At 42.7% G+C, this 18,299-nt stretch overlaps 1 protein-coding gene across 2 annotated transcripts in view; it reads right to left on the bottom strand.

Annotated features, from left to right (window-relative positions):
* LOC129854017 (protein kinase C-binding protein NELL1-like) overlaps nt 1-18,299 on the bottom strand; it is a 481,512-nt gene that overhangs the window by 419,172 nt on the left and 44,041 nt on the right. For both annotated transcript variants that reach the window (XM_055920616.1, XM_055920615.1), the window contains exon 4: nt 6,804-6,974. In XM_055920616.1, the coding sequence (XP_055776591.1) occupies nt 6,804-6,974 (171 nt within the window). The remainder of the gene's footprint in view (nt 1-6,803; nt 6,975-18,299) is intronic.

Raw genomic sequence — 18,299 nt, 5'->3', positions numbered from 1 at the left:
GCAAGTGTTTATGTTTCTGAATAACAATGAGAAACAGCTAAATGTGCATTTTAAAGTGAGGCATGGGGAGGGGCTCTATGCAGGGTTTGCCAGCACAGATAGTCTACGGTGTTTTGAGTGTGGGATTTGGGGCATAAGAGTTTTGCTTGCTCACATAAAGGCCGTAGACAAGGTGAGTGCACAGGCGCCCGTGGGGGAAATCGAGGTCAATGTACAGCGAGCAATGAGATGCAGACAGCAGAAGCTGGGCCTAGTCACTGCCCAGATAGAGGGAATACTTGGCTAATGCCCCATCTCACCCAGACTGGCCTACTGAGCCCCCCTCCCACCTTGACCATACATGACGCCAGAGCATACAACAGCTTCACACAGGTCAAACCCCCCCCCCCCCCCTAGTCTCTTACACTTCCCCACTATACTCTCCTCATCCACTAGCATAACCTGACTAGACCCACCCTCATCTACACCACTCTCCATAACATTACTAGTCCCAGCCTCAGGTACCCCACCATCTCTAGCCTGACTAGATCCAGCCTCTGCTCGATGGACACAGACGATTTATGCTTTTCACCACCGGGAATGGTAAGTATAGAAAACGACTAGCTAAAGTCAATAAATGATTAATTGGGCGTACCTGAACTAGTCAGTTAAGATATAAAGGAGTTGAAGGCGAGCCTCGAGATGACTGATGAAAAAGTTACAACGATGGAGAAACAAACAAACAAGGTACAGTCAAAACTATTGAAACTTAAAAAGGAGAACACGTTTCTGAGAAAAGCCTTACTTTGAATACAGACTAGATCTATGCCAGAAAATCTGGAATTTACTAGTCTTAAAGAAAATGAGGGAGAAAACCCTGAAAGTGTGGTGAAAGGATTCCTTCTTAAAGCGGTACAGATCCCAGGCGATACTGTCGACAAAATCAAACTCGAACATGTACATTGTTTCGGACAGAAAGGACAGAGATAAGAGCGCCCAGTCGTTGCCAAATTTCATTCTTTAAAGATAAAATAATGGGCAGAGGCCTCCCGGGTGGCGCAGTGGTCTAAGGCACTGCATCGCAGTGCTAGTTGTGCCACCAGAGATTCTGGGTTCGAGCCCAGGCTCTGCCGCAGCCGGCCGCGACCGGGATTATTATCTTCAAATATAAGGAACTGGAACACAAATGTACTAAAAGCCCAAAATTAGGTAGGAATTAACATGGTAGAGATAAAAACACACCAAACAGAGGACATAGAAGGCACAGTATGTGGGTATGTAAGTGTATTAGGATGGAAAGTGGGGTGTCTGTTTCTGTGTTTGGAAAAGTGTGGAGTTAAGTGAGTGAAAAATAAAAATGGTTGTAAATGCCAGAGCCCATGTGTGTCTGCGAGCAGTAGTTGTGACAGGGAGATATTTCAATTTTGTGCAGTTATGGGATATAGTTTATTAATTTATTGTCCTATCATGATGGAACAGTTCCCAACCCTATACCCTAGACACCCACCTGAGCGATCTACACACTAAGGAGAACTGCAAGTAGCCTATACGGGGCTCCTGAGTGGTGCAGCGGTCTAAGGCACTGCATCTCAGTGCTAGAGGAGTCACTACAGACCCTGGTTTGATTCCAGGCTGTATCACAACCGGCCATGATTGGGAATCCCATAGAGCAGTGCACAATTGGCCCAGCGTCATCTGGGTTTGGCCGGAGTAGGCCGTCATTGTAAATAAGAATTTGTTCTGAACTGACTTGCCTAGTTAAATAAAGGTTAAATAAAAAAATATATATATACAGCAAAGACAGAAAGATAAATGTGGTCAGAGACCCACTAATGCTGCACTGCCCCTCAAGATTCTGAGCCTGCCTGGCAGGGTTGGTCTAACAATACCAAAGCCCTCAGGTAGTGACAGTGCTGGCAAACACTAGCTGCAGTAAGTAACCCATTGGAAGGTGGTCACACTCGGACAATCAGAGAGGGGGCAAATGATTATGGCCCTGGTGTCACAAAATAATCAAAAGGTCTGACTGCACAGAGATGCTTGGGAAAATTGTCACAACGGGGGACCAATGTGTCTGTGTGTTTCAGGGTAAAGGGGTGTATCTGAGCTCCATCAGCTAGGACTTGACCTTGTTAAATCAAATCTCCCCATTCCTTCTCAGTTTTGCATGGCTTCTCAAACAGCTACAGTCTTCTTTTGAATTGGGCTTGGGGATGGACCAACTGTTGAACATCTGAGCTTATGGTTGTTTGTGGGGGAATGGTGAGGAATGTGTGTGTGTGTGTGTATGTATCCCACATCTGTTGCTGTGGGGTAATGAGGTTTGGGACAATACAGGATGATTCACAATAATTAATTGCCAAAATAATAATTGCTTGCCAAAAACAATTGAAAAATAATTACTAACTGCTTATAGGTAACAATCCTTTGTATGAACTGCCTACATTATTACACATATTATTAATTAATTGTGGAAAGAATTTAAGATATGCAATATTTGTTTTACCAAAAATGAGAGTGATGGAGTGCTGCATCAGATGACCTGGCCTCTTGTGAATTATATCATAAATAGGACTGGTGGAATTATGTCACATATGCAGCAAACAAAAGTATATGGACATTTCTACCCAAAATTACAACCAACTAATTGCAGCATAACCGCAAAAATGGAAGAGGCAAGTGGAAGGAGGAGAAAGCAAGGAACTTGACTGTCAGCCCTGCGTTAAAGACCAAAATTGGTTAAAGAAGATTGTGATGAATAAAAACAATGCAGCTCACATTGATGTGCCGTCCTGGATGAACTGCACTACCTGAGCCACTTGTGTGGGTTGTAGACTCCGTCTCATGCTACCACTAGAGTGAAAGCACCGCCAGCATTCAAAAGTGACCAAAACATCAGCCATGGAGTATAGGAACTGAGAAGTGGTCTGTGGTCACCACCTGCAGAACCACTCCTTTATTGGGGGTGTCTTCCATTTGCACAACAGCATGTGAAATTTATTGTCAATCAGTGTTGCTTCCTAAGTGGACAGTTTGATTTCACAGAAGTGTGATTGACTTGGAGTTACATTGTGTTGTTTAAGTGTTCCCTTTATTTTTTTGAGCAGTGTATAAAACAATCGGCCGATTAATTGGTATCGGCTTTTTTGTTCCTCCAATAATCGGTATCGGCGTTGAAAATCATAATCGGTCGACATCTACAATCAATAATATAATAATACTCTTAGCAAAAATGTTTCTTTAATTTACAATCTTTAGATACTATAAAAATAGAAAGGTTCAGAATTTTGTGAAACATCACAGCACAGATTGAAAATACATGGCAAATAGAAATAAAAACTGGATGGTGTTCAGAGATAGATGGGAAGGGTTTTGTGGAGCTGAATGGTGGGACTAAAAATAACAAGATCACAAATAAAGTATACTGTGTTCGTAAAATGCATATACAGTGAATTCGGGAAGTATTCAGACCCCTTCACTTTTTCCACATTTTGTTACATTAAAAAGCCTTATTCTAAAATGGATTGAATCTACACACAACACCCCATAATGACAAGGCAAAAACTTAAATAACACATTTACATAAGTACTCAGACCATTTACTTTTGTTGAGGCACCTTTGGTAGTGATTACATCCTCGAGTCTACTTGGCTATGATGCTACAATCTTGGCACACCTGTATTTGGGGATATTCTCCCATTCTTCTCTGCAGATCCTCTCAAGCTCTGTCAGGTTGGATGGGGAGCGTCACTGCACAGCTATTTTCTGGTCTCTCCAGAGATGTTCGTTCGGGTTCATGTCCGGGCTCTGGCTGGGTGACTCAAGTACATTCAGAGACTTGTCCCGAAGCCACTCCTGCGTTGTCTTGGCTGTGTACTTAGGGTCGTTGTCCTGTTGGAAGGTGAACCTTAGCCGCAGTCTGAGGTGCTAAGCGCTCTGGAGCAGGTTTACATCAAGCATCTCTCTGTACTTGGGCTCCCGAGTGGTGCAGTGGTCGAAGACACTGCATCTCAGTGCAAGAGGCGTTTATCAGACACACTACAGTACCATTGCTGTTGCTCTACCCAACTCTGTCTCTGTCTCTCCCTTGCTCTCTCACTTTCTCCCATGCTCTCTCTCTTTATCTCTTTCTCTCTCTCCCAGAATGTCCTCATTTTTAAGACTTTAGAATTCTCTCTCTATTTCTCTTTCTCTCTCTCCCAGAATATCCTAATTTTTAAGACCTGGATCGAATCCAGGCTGCATCACATCCGGCCACCCATAAAGCGGTGCACAATTTGACCAGCGTCGTCTGGGTTTGGCCGGAGTAGGCCATCATTGTAAATAATAATTTGTTCTTAACTGACTTGCCTAGTTAAATAAATGTTAAATAAAAAAAAAAAACTTTGTTCTGCTCATCTTTCCCTCCATCCTGACTAGTCTCCTAGTCCCTGCAGCTGAAAAACAACAGCATGATACTTCCCCCACCATGCCTCAGCGTAGGGATGGTGCCAGGTTTCCTCCACATGTGACGCTTGGCATTCAGGGCAACACGGAGTGCCTAGATACAGCCAATAACAATGGTATATTGGCCATATACCACAAACCCCTGAGGTGCCTTATTGTCATTATGAACTGGTTACCAATATAATTAGAATCAAATCAAACTTTATTTGTCACATGCGCCGATTACAACAAGTGTAGACCATACCATGAAATGCTTACTTACAAGCCCTTAACCAACAGTGCAGTTCATTTTATTCACCAAATATACTAAAGTAAAAAATAATAAAAAGTAACACAACATAACAATAATGAGGCCATATACAGGGGGTACTGGTCCCGAGTCAGTGTGCGGGGATACAGGTTATAAGTAATTTGTACATGTAGGTAGGGGTGAAGTGACTATGCATAGATAATAAACAGCGAGTAGCAGCAGTGTAAAAAACAAATGGAGATGGGGGGGGTCAATGTAGTAGTCAGTTGGCTATTTGATGAATTGTTCAGCAGTCTTATGGCTTGGGGGTAGAAGCTGTTAAGGAGCCTTTTGCTCCTAGACTTGGCGCTTCGGTACCGCTTACCGTGCAGTAGCAGAAAAAACAGTCTATGACTTGTGTGACTGGAGTCTCTGACCATTTTATGGGCTTTCCTCTGACACCACCTATTATATAGGTCCTGGATTGCAGGAAGCTTGGCCCCAGTGATGTACTGCGCCGTATGCATTACCCTCTGTAGCACCTTACGGTAAGATGCCGTAAAACGTCAGCCATCCTCTTCGGCGCCATTTTAAAAATAAATGTTTTGTCATACCCATGATATACCACGGCTGTCAGCCAATCAGCATTCAAGCCTCGGAGCACCCAGTTCATAATTACAAATGATTTGCAGACTGCAAATTGATCGCAAAAAGCCCAAACAGATATAATGTTTGACTAAAACATAATAATTTCAAACCTCTCTATTACGTGTGTGAATACTTTGGAAAATATTTTTTTACATTAAAATCACTTGGAGCTCATTTCCTGGTGTTTTATGTCCAACAATGAAATTTTTACATTTACATTTAAGTCATTTAGCAGACGCTCTTATCCAGAGCGACTTACAAATTGGTGCATTCACCTTATGACATCCAGTGGAACAGCCACTTTACAATAGTGCATCTAAATCTTTTAAGGGGGGGGGGGGGGGGTCAGAAGGATTACTTTATCCTATCCTAGGTATTCCTTAAAGAGGTGGGGTTTCAGGTGTCTCCGGAAGGGGAAATATATATATATTTTTAAATCTGACAACTTGGGGGGGAGGGATGTGTGTGTGTGTGCTCACGCATGTGCACATGCAATGTGCATGTGTATGTGTGTGCATAAGTATGTACATGTGCAGATGTGACACAATTACAGAACCCTACAGTCTACAGCTTGCCTCTCTTACCCAATACTGCCTGCAGCCTGTCACCAGAGCAACAATAGGTGTTTACAAATATTTACCTTGATGAGCTCACAGAGCTTATCAGTGGTGTTACTTCTCGGGGAAACTTGTGACACTCGCTGAATGCTCAAAGGGAACGTGGCTATGGGAGACAGCTGGAAATATCACAGCCTCTCAACATGCCCCTGTGTGAGTGAGTGTGAGTGTGAGTGTGAGTGTGTGTGTGTGTGTGTGTGTGTGTGTGTGTGTGTGTGTGTGTGTGTGTGTGTGTGTGTGTGTGTGTGTGTGTGTGTGTGTGTGAGTGAGTGAGTGAAAGGGGAATACCTAGTCAGTTGTAAATCTGAATGCCTTCAACTGAAATGTGTCTTCCGCATTTAACCCGACCCCTCTGAATCAGAGAGGTGCGGGGGACTGCCTTAATCGACATCCACGTCTTCGGCGCCCGGGGAACAGTGGGTTAACTGCCTTGAGTGTGTGTGTGTGTATGTGTGTGTTTGTATGTGTGGTGGAAGCTGTGGTGCTTGTGTGTATACGTATGTGTGAGTGTGTGCGTGACCTACTGCATGTGCACAAGTGCATTAGTGTGCATGTGTACGTGTGTAGGTGTGTGTGCATCCACCTGTGAGTTTCTACAGTGTTAGTTCACAGCAGTATCAGGGGTTTCACCTCTGGTAACATCCTGCTAGCAAAGACGCCATTTTAGGCTAAAGGTGACATGAGTGTTGCCAGTTATATAAGGTTCAAGCTGGTTCAAGCTGATGCTTCCATTGCCTGACTTTCAGCCGGTATTACTGCTTGTACTTGTAGGTAGAATGGAGTGTACTTGTAGCACTAATGGAGATGGCTAGATTGTATGTTAACCAATAGGTGTGTGTGCATGCATACGCATACATGTGTTTACGCCTGTGTGTGCCTTTTACCTGTTGCAGTCGACATGCAGCAATAGGTGTGTAGCGCTGATGGAGAGGGCTATCTTGTGCCACTGGCCATCGGCTAGTCGGTAGGGGAAGGACTCTGAGCGAGGCTTGCCCTTGTAGCGGTAGTGGTAGCGGATCTCCTCCCTCAGCCCACTGCTCTCCAGCTCAAAGTAACTACAAGGGAGGAGAGGGCAAAGGTTACAGGCAGAGTTCAGAGATCACTGAAGCGCTTACAGCCCCTGAGAAATATGGAGAATTTAGCTTGGGGTCATGAGGTGATGCAATGGGGGAATGTGGTGTGTTAATATTCAACATACATACCCTACCAGTCAAAAGTTTTAAAACACCTTCTCATTAAAGGGTTTTTCTTTATTTTCTACATTCTAGAATAATAGTGAAGATATCAAGACTATGAAATAACACATATGAAATCATGTAGTCACCAAAAAAGTGTTAGCACAAATCAAAAAATATTTGATATTTGAGATTCTTCAAATAGCCACACTTTGCCTTGATGACAGCTTTGCACACTCTTGGCTTTCTCTCAACCAGCTTCATGAGGTAGTCACCTGGAATGCATTTCAATTAGCAGGTGTACCTTTTTAAAAGTTAATTTATGGATTTTCTTTCCTTCTTAATGTGTTTGAGCCAATCAGTTTGGTTGTGACAAGGTAGGGGGGGTATACAGAATGTAACCCTATTTGGTATAAGACCGAGTCCATATTATGGCAAGAACATCTCAAATAAGCAAAGATAAATGACAGTCCATCATTACTTCAAGACATGAAGGTCAGTCAATAGCGAACATTTCAAGAACTTTGAAAGTTTCTCAAGTACAGTCGCAAAAACCATCAAGCATTATTATGAAACTGGCTCTCATGAGGACCGCCACAGGAAAGGAAGACCCAGAGTTACCTCTGCTGCAGAAGATAAGTTCATTAGAATTACCAGCCTCAGAAATTGCAGTCCAAATAAATGCTTCACAGAGTTCAAATAACACATCTCAACATCAACAACACATCTCAACACCCCCCCCCCCCCTTAAAAGATTTAGATGCACTATTGTAAAGTGGCTGTTCCACTGGATGTCATAAGGTGAATGCACCAATTTGTAAGTCGCTCTGGATAAGAGCGTCTGCTAAATGACTTAAATGTCAACTGTTCAGAGGAGAATGTGTGAATCAGGCCATCATGGTTGAATATCTGCAAAGAAACCACTAATAGATGGACACCAATAATAAGAAGAGACTTGCTTGGGCCAAGAAACACAAGCAATGGACACTAGACTGGTGGAAATGTGTCCTTTGGTCTGGAATCCAAATTGGAGATTCTTGGTTCCAACCGCCGTGTCTTTGTGAGACGCGGTGTGGGTGAACAGATGATCTCTGCATGTGTATTTCCCACCGTAAAGCATGGAGGAGGAGGTGTTGTGGTTAGGGGGTGCTTTGCTGTTGACACTGTCTGTAATTTATTTAGAATTCAAGGCACACTTAACCAGCATGGCCACCAAAGCATTCTGCAGCGATACGCCATCCCATCTGGTTTGAGCTAAGTGGGCCTTTCATTTGTTTTTAATCAGGACAATGACCCAACACACCTCCAGGCTGTGTAAGTGCTATTTTACCAAGAAGGAGCTTGCTGGAGTGCTGCATCAGATGACCTGGCCTCCAAAATCCCCGACCTCAAGCCAATTGAAATGGTTTGGGATGAGTCAGACAGCAGAGTGAAGGAAATGCAGCCAACAAGTGCTCAGCATATGTGGGAACTCCTTCAAGACTGTTGGAAAAGCATTCCAGGTGAAGCTGGTTGAGAGAATGCCAAGAGTGTGCAAAGCTGTCATCAAGGCAAAGGGTAGCTATTTGAAGAATCTCAAATATATCTGGAATTGTTTAACACTTTTTTGGTTACTACATGATTCCATATGTGGTATTTCATAGTTTTGATGTCTTCACTATTATTCTACAATGCATAATATAGTAAAAATAAAGAAAATCCTTGAATGAGTAGATGTTCTAAAACTTTTGACCTCTAGTGTACATTCAACTGTAAGCAATATTTTTGTGAAGACAATGGGGTAATGGGCATCTTGGAGCTGTTTGTTATCATAATGACTGATTTAAAACATGTGAATAAAGTCTTTAATACAAAAATCAAGAGGAAACCAAGCCAGATAATAACGCGTATGGCAAAATAATAATCTAAAAAGATATTCGCGGTTCGACTGACAGGAGAAGAGGAAAGTAGAGAACAAAAGAGGAGAGAAGAGAACCAAAGAGAGCAGAACCAAAGAAAACAAATGGTCTGAAGAGAACTGACGAGAAGAGTCTGCTGCCTGTCTGAAGAACAAGAAAATTAGAAGAAAAAGATTTAAAAGGACAGCAGGAGAGGTCCAGAGGTAAAGCAGAAGAGAGAGTCAGCACCCAGAGGAGAATGAGAGGAGGAGTGTGGGAGTGTGTCTCTAAAGCCGTCTGTCTCTAAACATGTCCAGCATTGCACACACAGGGAGGAGCGGCCCCATAAACCTTCAATGGAGCGTAATGACCCAGGCCCAGACATCTCCTACCCCCTGCACTCAGGCTCTGATCAGCTGCGCTAAATTAAGAGCCAGGAGGCCACAGCCAGCACCCAGGGAACCGTAGCCAGCCAGCAGTGACATTTCTGTTTCTTCAAAAACTTCTGCACACTGGCCCCTTAAAACAACCACCATTTTCCCGTTTCCAATCCCCAGAGTTCACCACACACGCAAATGCACATAGGTACACACACACGCACACACACACACACACAGTGTCCCAACTCGCACACACACATCAGCCCAGCCAGGCCCCATCCATATTCATGCCCAGCGAGGATACAACCATCCCGCTATGTAGAATACCAAGTGAGGCTCCGTTCTGGGAAGCTGGATTTATCCCTCTCCCAATTCTCAGTTTGCCGAAAAACTGAGAGCAGCTCGTGATAGTTATCCAAAACAGTACTGGCATGCGACACACATAAAAATGATGTATATGGCCGTGGATTCAATGGGCAGTTGATCAAACGAAGGGAGAATAACTCAAATATGACGTGAATTAATTAAGTTGTAAACCCTCAGAGCGTGTGTCTGCATCCTAAATGGAACCCTATTCCCTATATAACACACTCCTTTTGACCAGGGCCCACAGGAAGTGCACTAAATAGGTAAGATTGTGCCATTTGGGACGTAAAACGTGTGACTGAACACTTCCGAGGTCATGTGATGAACCTGTTCCCACTTTAATGTTCAGGAGCTGTTCCAGGGAAACGGACAGACAGCCAGACCTCAACGTTTAAGAGCCACCATTACATCAACACATGTACTCTGTACCCAGGCAACTGCCACCTCTAAGAGATCACCAACCTCATTGCTGGGCAATACAACAACCATTCACATGCATCCAAATCTGCCTGCATTTTCATTCGCGGCAGGCATCTATTCATGAAGGGATTAATCAGAACCAGAACCTGCCTAATCCAGGTTTCTGTTGTCCCTTTACAATATGAGCTGGTTGTAAATAGAGTACATTCATTCACAAGGCCAGCGGGCAAGGTTTGGCATGTGATGTCTCAATTATGTCTGCTAAAAGGGATGGCAGGTCGTCTAGCGGTTAGAGCGTTGGGCCAGTAACCGAAAGGTTGCTGGATTGAATCCCCAAACTGACAAGGTAAAAACCTGTCGTCCTTCCCCTGAGCAAGGCAGTTAAACCACTGTTCTCCGGGCGCCGAAGACGTGGATGCCGATTATGGCAGCTCCCCGCACCTCTCTGATTCAGAGGGGTTGGGTTAAATGTGGAAGATTTCAGTTGAATGCATTCAGTTATACAACTGACTAGGTATCCTCCATTTCCTAAACTGGTTTTCTGTCTGACAAGACGTCATATAACCAGATTACAACCAACTGGTCCATTACATTACAACCAGGAATAGATGCATTTTTCGCCCTCAAGACATCTTGGGAAAGATATCATCTTTTGGTTATCTGGATGCTACACAGACGTTCGCAAAACTTCCACAGCTTTGCGTACTCTTGGCATTCTCTCAACCAGCTTCATGAGGTAGTTACCAGAAATGCATTTCAATTAACAGGTGTGCCTTGTTAAAAGTTAATTTGTGGAATTTCTTTCCTTCTTAATGCATTTTAGCCTTTCAGTTGTGTTGTGACAAGGTAGGGGTGGTATACAGAAGATAGCCCAATTTGGTAAGACATGAAGGTCAGTCAATCCAGAAAATGTCAAGAACTTTTAAAGTTTCTTCAAATGCTATGACGAAACTGTCTCTCATGTGGACCGCCACAGGAAAGGAAGACCCAGAGTTACCTCTGCTGCAGAGGATAAGTTAGTTAGAGTTAACTGCACCTCAGATTGCAGCCCAAATGAATGCTTCACAGAGTTCAAGTAACAGACACATCTCAACATCAACTGTTCAGAGGAGACTGCGTGAATCAGGCCATCATGGTCAAATTTCTGCAAAGAACCCACAACTAAAGGACACCAATAAGAAGAAGATACTTGCTTGGGCCAAGAAACACGAGCAATGGACATTTGACCAGTGGAAATCTGTCCTTTGGTCTGATGAGTCCGAATTTGAGATTTTTGGTTCCAACTGCCATGTCATTGTGAGACGCAGAGTAGGTGAACGGATGATCTCCGCATGTGTGGTTCATGGAAGCATGGAGGAGGAGGTGTGATGGTGTGGGGGTGCTTTGTTGGTGACACGGTCAGTGATTTATTTAGAATTCAAGGCACTCTTAATAACCAGCATGGCTACCACAGCATTCTGCAGCGATACGCCATCCCATCTGGTTTGCGCTTAGTGGGACTATCATTTGTTTTTCAACAAGACAATCACGCAACACACCTCCAGGCTATGTAGGGGCTATTTGACCAAGAAGGAGAGTGATGGAGTGCTGCATCAGATGACATGGCCTCCGCAATCACCCGACCTCAACCCAATTGAGATGTTTGGGATGAGTTGGACCGCTGAGTGAAGGAAAAACAGCCAACAAGTGCTCAGCATATGTGAGAACTCCTTCAAGACTGTTGGTAAAGCATTCCAGGTGAAGCTGGTTGAGAGAATGCCAAGAGTGTACAAAGCTGTCATCAAGGCAAAGGGTGGCTACTTTAAAGAATCTAAAATACAGTACCAAAAATATAGAAAAACCCTTGAAGGAATAGGTGTGTCCAAATTTTTTTACCTAAAAACAATTTCTAAACGTTTTTTTTTTTTTTTTTTTGCATGAACAGATTGTCACATGGAATGTACGTCACGATTATCAGCCAAAGAGCTGATTCCAACTGACTTTCTTCAGCTAATCCTACTTTTTAGATGCCGAAAAGCTGTTGCGGGACGTTTTGTTTGAACAATAGCGGCAGAAAATGTATTAAGTTTAATCAACTGCCCAACAACCAGATTGACCGGAATGTTTGGTAGTGGAAAGACATAGGAAGAAGAGAGATCATGATACAGAAAGCAGTAGAGCATCTAGTAAAGAAAGCATAAAGAGGGCCAAGGTAGGAAGCAAGAGTATTGGGGTGGAAAGTGGTGAGTGTTTGATAAGACCACAGGGCCTCACTTACACCCTATCCGACTAAATCATGCTGTAAAGAAAGAGGTACGTGAAGTGAAATGAGCTCGGTTCATTGGAAATGGTATATTGTTAATATTGTGTGGTAGCCAGGCTCAGCAAAAGAAGATTCTCAAAATGGAAAAGCTTAAAGGGAAGAAGATTAAAAGCCATGTCCCTGGTGCTTATGGTAGATTGAGGGGAGTCATCACTGGGGTCCTAATATCTATCTCCGCGGAAGATATCAAAGAAAATGTGAAGGGAGGCAGAATGATAGAGGCCAAAAGGTTGATCAGCAGGAAAGAGGGTCAAAGAAGTGAAAGCTTATCAGTGATGCTGAGGTTTGAGAAAGTCGTGCCGGGAAAAGCACAGATAGGATTCCTTAGTTTCAACGTTAGAGAATTAGTCCTATATGCACTGCAGTGTTTTAAATGACAAAGAATGGACGTAGCTGCTCAGTGTAAAGCAAAGAAAATATGTGCCAAGTGTGGAGGGGCACATGATTACGGTGAATGTGGAAGAAATGTGAAGGTTAAGTGCTGTAATTGTGGGGGAGAACACAGTGCAGCATTTGGTGGATGCCAGGTATAGAGAGAGGTTAGAGAGGCTTGGAGATATAGGATCAGTCATGATGTATTATAATGCAGAGGCCGTAAAACAGATTGGTAGAACTATTATCACACCATTATCATTTGCATCGCAAACTGGCTACAGTGATAGACAATGTGCGCAACACACAGAAAGGGGCATCCCATGTCGCTGAAAGTTCCAGGAAATACGAATCACCGATGCATTATTTTCATATCTTGTGAGAAACTTGAACAAATCAATACATTTTCTCTTGAGTTCAAAATATTTAAATCACTCTCATAAATTCATATTTTTGAATATTGCTGAAATCTGTTTCAATGTCTGGATTCCATCATTCCGTCCTCATTCTTTTTATAGGGCCCTACGATACCATTACGATACCGGTTATGTTACGTAGTCTGTCCATGAGAGATTATAACATATGTCACAATGACATTATTTAAAAAGATTGTACCCATTGGGAGATACATTGCACAAAATGAGTATATTTATTTAAACACAATACCCGACATACAGTGTAGGACGTTTCTCATGAATAAGCTTTTTCAACAGTATATAACTATAGCCTTTAATGCAAGGTGCTAATTTGTATTTAATTTCACTACATGTTAATCTTAAAAGCCCATGCATTATATAACCACTAAAGGTATGCTCCTAAATGGAGAAGATGAATAAAAGAGGAGATGAAGGCGATAAACTTCAAAACCCATCATCACCATCGAATGAATGACCCCTGTTCCTCTTCAACTGTTTCCATAGCAACCATTGCTCCCTCCTGTGCGAGAAATCGTGTTACCCTTAAACAATTAAGTCAGAGCAAATGAACTAGCATTACTGGGGAGTGTTATTATTCTGTGTTTACAGACATCAAAGACAGGGTTTCTGATTCAATCAGCGGGATTGTCTGAATATGGGCCAGTGGTTGGTGTAGTGTATATACAGAAAATCTAAATCAAATCAACTAGTTATTTGTCATGTTTTGTAAACAATAGGTTTAGACTAAAAGTGAAATGCTTACATACGGGTCATTTTCCAGAATTCAAGATAAAGATACAATAGATGTTTTATATATACACACGTATATACAGTTGGGAGAAAAAGTATTTGATAACCTGCAAAATCGGCAGTGTTTCCTACTTACAAAGCATGTAGAGGTGTGTAATTTTTATGATAGGTACACTTCAACTGTGAGAGACGGAATCTAAAACTAAAATCCAGAAAATCACATTGTATGAGTAGCCACAACAATTTGGCATCAACAACAGAATGATTAATTCCACATGCGGAGGGTCTCCCAAGTTGCGCAGTGGTCTAAGGCACTGTATGGTATTTTTTAAACCTTTATTTAACAAGTCAGTTAAGAACAAATTCTTATTTTTAATGACAGCCTAGGAACAGTGGGTTCACCCCCTTGTTCATGGGTAGAACGACAGATTTGTACCTTGTCAGCTCAGGGATTCGATCTTGCAACCTTTCGGTTACTAGTCCAACGCTCTAACCACTAGGCCACCCTGCCACCCCGGTAGTAATAGCTGTGCCACTAGAGATCCTGATTCAGGTCCACACTTTTTTGGATACTACATATTTCCATGTGTGTTATTTCATAGTTTTGATGTATTCACTATTATTCTACAATGTAGAAAGTAGTAAAATAAACAAAACCCTTGAATGAGTAGGTGTGTTCAAACTTTTGACCCGTACTGTATATACACCGCTCAAAACAATAAAGGGAACACTTTAACAACACAATGTAAGTCCAAGTCAATCACACTTCTGTGAAATCAAACTGTCCACTTAGGAAGCAACACTGATTGACAATAAATTTCACATGCTGTTGTGCAAATGGAATAGACAAAAGATGGAAATTATAGGCAATTAGCAAGACACCCCCAATAAAGGAGTGGTTCTGCAGGTGGTGACCACAGACCACTTCTCAGTTCCTATGCTTCCTGGCTGATGTTTTGGTCACTTTTGAATGCTAGCGGTGCTTTCACTCTAGTGGTAGCATGAGACGGAGTCTACAACCCACACAAGTGGCTCAGGTAGTGCAGCTCATCCAGGATGGCACATCAATGCGAGCTGTGGCAAGAAGGTTTGCTGTGTCTGTCAGCGTAATGTCCAGAGCATGGAGGCGCTACCAGGAGACAGGCCAGTACATCAGGAGACATGGAGGAGGCCGTAGGAGGGCAACAACCCAGCAGCAGGACCGCTACCTCCGCCTTTGTGCAAGGAGGAGCAGGAGGAGCACTGCCAGAGCCCTGCAAAATGACCTCCAGCAGGCCACAAATGTGCATGTGTCTGCTCAAACGGTCAGAAACAGACTCCATGAGGGTAGTATGAGGGCCCGACGTGCACAGGTGGGGGTTGTGTTTACAGCCCAACACCGTGCAGAACGTTTGGCATTTGCCAGAGAACACCAAGATTGGCAAATTCGCCACTGGCGCCCTGTGCTCTTCACAGATGAAAGCAGGTTCACACGCACATATGACAGACGTGACAGAGTCTGGAGACGCCGTGGAGAACGTTCTGCTGCCTGCAACATCCTCCAGCATGACTGGTTTGGCGGTGGGTCAGTCATGGTGTGGGGTGGCATTTCTTTGGAGGGCCGCATAGCCCTCCATGTGCTCGCCAGAGGTAGCCTGACTGCCATTAGGTACCGAGATGAGATCCTCAGACCCCTTGTGAGACCATATGCTGGTGCGGTTGGCCCTGGGTTCCTCCTAATGCAAGACAATGCTAGACCTCATGTGGCTGGAGTGTGTCAGCAGTTCTTGCAAGAGGAAGGCATTGATGCTATGGACTGGCCCGTCCGTTCCCCAGACCTGAATCCAATTGAGCACATCTGGGACATCATGTCTCGCTCCATCCACTAACGCCACGTTGCACCACAGACTGTCCAGGAGCTGGCGGATGCTTTAGTCCAGGTCTGGGAGGAGATCCCTCAGGAGACCGCCACCTCATCAGGAGCATGCCCAGGCATTGTAGGGAGGTCATATAGGCACGTGGAGGCCACACACACTACTGAGCCTCATTTTGACTTGTTTTAACCTGTCTTGGTTCAGGGTGGCGCTAGCGGCACACCCCCCCCCCCCCCCCACTGAAAAACCAGTGCCGCGAAATTGAAAAAAAATATTTTTTTTAAATATTTAACTTTCACACATTAAAGTCCAATACAGCTAATGAAAGACACAGATCTTGTGAATCCAGTCAACATGTCCGATTTTTAAAATGTTTTACAGGGAAGACACAATATGTAAAGATGTACATCTATTACCTAAAAACACATTAGCATAATCCACCATCTTTTATTTGTCCACCAACACCAGTAGCCATCACCAATTCGGCTAAACTAAGATATTTATAGCCCCTAACCAACAAAAAAACTCATCAGATGACAGTCTGATAACATGTTTATGGTATGGGATAGGTTTTGTTAGAAAAAAGTGCATATTTCAGGTAGATGGCATAGGTTACAATTGCACCCACCGTCACAAATGGAATAGAAAAACTACATTGAGCAACGTGTTTACCTACTTACTAATCATCAAACATTTCGTAAAAATACACAGCATACACGAATCGAAAGACACAGATCCTGTGAATACAGACAATATTTCAGATTTTCTAAGTGTCTTACAGCGAAAACACAATAAATCGTTATATTAGCATAGCACATAGCACATAGCAGCCCAGCATTGATTCTAGCCAAAGTGAGCGATAAAAGTCAACATCGCCAAAAGATATTAATTTTTTCACTAACCTTCTCAGAATTCTTCCGATGACACTCCTGTAACATCATATTACACAATCCATATAGAGTTTGATCGAAAATGTTTATATTTAGCCACCAAAATCATGGTTAGACAATGTGAAATGTAGCTCAGCTGGTCAGAAAATGTCCTTGCGCCACTTAGACAGTGATCTACTCTTATACATAAATACTCATAAACGTGACTAAAAAATATAGGGTGGACAGGGATTGATAGACAATTTAATTCTTAATACAATTGCGGAATTACATTTTTTAATTTATCCTTACTTTTCAATACAGTTTGCGCCAAGCGAAGCTACGTCAAAAAACATGGCGTCCTAAGCCACTAAAATGTTTCGACAGAAACACGATTTATCATAATAAAAATGTCCTACTTTGAGCTGTTCTTCCATCAGTATCTTGGGCAAAGGATCCTTTCTTGGGAGTAATCGTCTTTTGGTGGAAAGCTGTCCTCTTGCCATGTGGAAATGCCAACTGCGTTCGGGATGAACTGAAAAGCGTGCCCAGCTATTCACATCGTTTCAAAAATAAATGTCCCAAAATCGCACTAAACGGATATAAATTGCTATAAAACGCTTTAAATTAACTACCTTATGATGTTTTTAACTCCTATAACGAGTGAAAAGATGACCGGAGAAATATAACAGGCTAAACTAACGCTTGGAACAGGAGCGGGTCGGAGTCCTCCACGCGCGTTACGCACCAAGAAAAGACTTGCTAGCCTCAGGGTTTTTTCATTTGTAGTGCCTGTGAACGCGCAATCAACCCCATTGGAATCGTCATCACGTAAAGGCATCCAGGGGAAGACGTAAGAAGTGTCCGTATAGTCATAGCAATAACAGTGCCCTTTTAACTGACTTCAGAACAGTGGCCAACATTTCTCAAATCTGACTCCATGTCAGGGAAATTGCTGTAGAATGGGCTCTGTTCCACTTAGAGACAAAATTTCAACTCCTATAGAAACTATAGACTGTTTTCTATCCAATAATAATAATAATATGCATATTGTACGATCAAGGATTTTGTGGGAAACCGTTGCAAAAATTACCCAATTAGCATAAATAGTCTCAACAGCGCCCCCATCCTCAACAGGTTTAAGGACATTACATCAAAGTTGGATCAGCCTGTGGTGTGGTTTTCCACTTTAATTTTGAGTGTGACTCCAAATCCAGACCTCCATGGGTTGATAAATTTGATTTCCATTGATCATTTTTGTGTGATTTTGTTGTCAGCACATTCAACTATGTAAAGAAAAAAGTGTTTAATTAGAATATTTCATTCATTCAGATCTAGGATGTGTTATTTTAGTGTTCCGTTTATTTTTTTGAGCAGTGTATTTTCAAAAAAATACATGGTGGATTGGAAGTGATGCAGACAATTACATCGATGGTTGTTGCAATCTACTGTATCTGCAATATTAAAGCTGATCTACCCTCTAAAAAGAAAAAAAGAAAATGTAACAAAAAAATTATACAAAATATATAAGAGTAGAGTGTACATTTTAGGACACCCTCAGCATCAAGGAGGAGTTAGCTGTGAGGATGGGTTGACAATT

This window comes from Salvelinus fontinalis, chromosome 4 (assembly GCF_029448725.1).
Source record: "Salvelinus fontinalis isolate EN_2023a chromosome 4, ASM2944872v1, whole genome shotgun sequence".
Taxonomy (NCBI): Eukaryota; Metazoa; Chordata; class Actinopteri; order Salmoniformes; family Salmonidae; genus Salvelinus; species Salvelinus fontinalis.
This window is presented reverse-complemented; position numbering and strand designations above follow the sequence as displayed.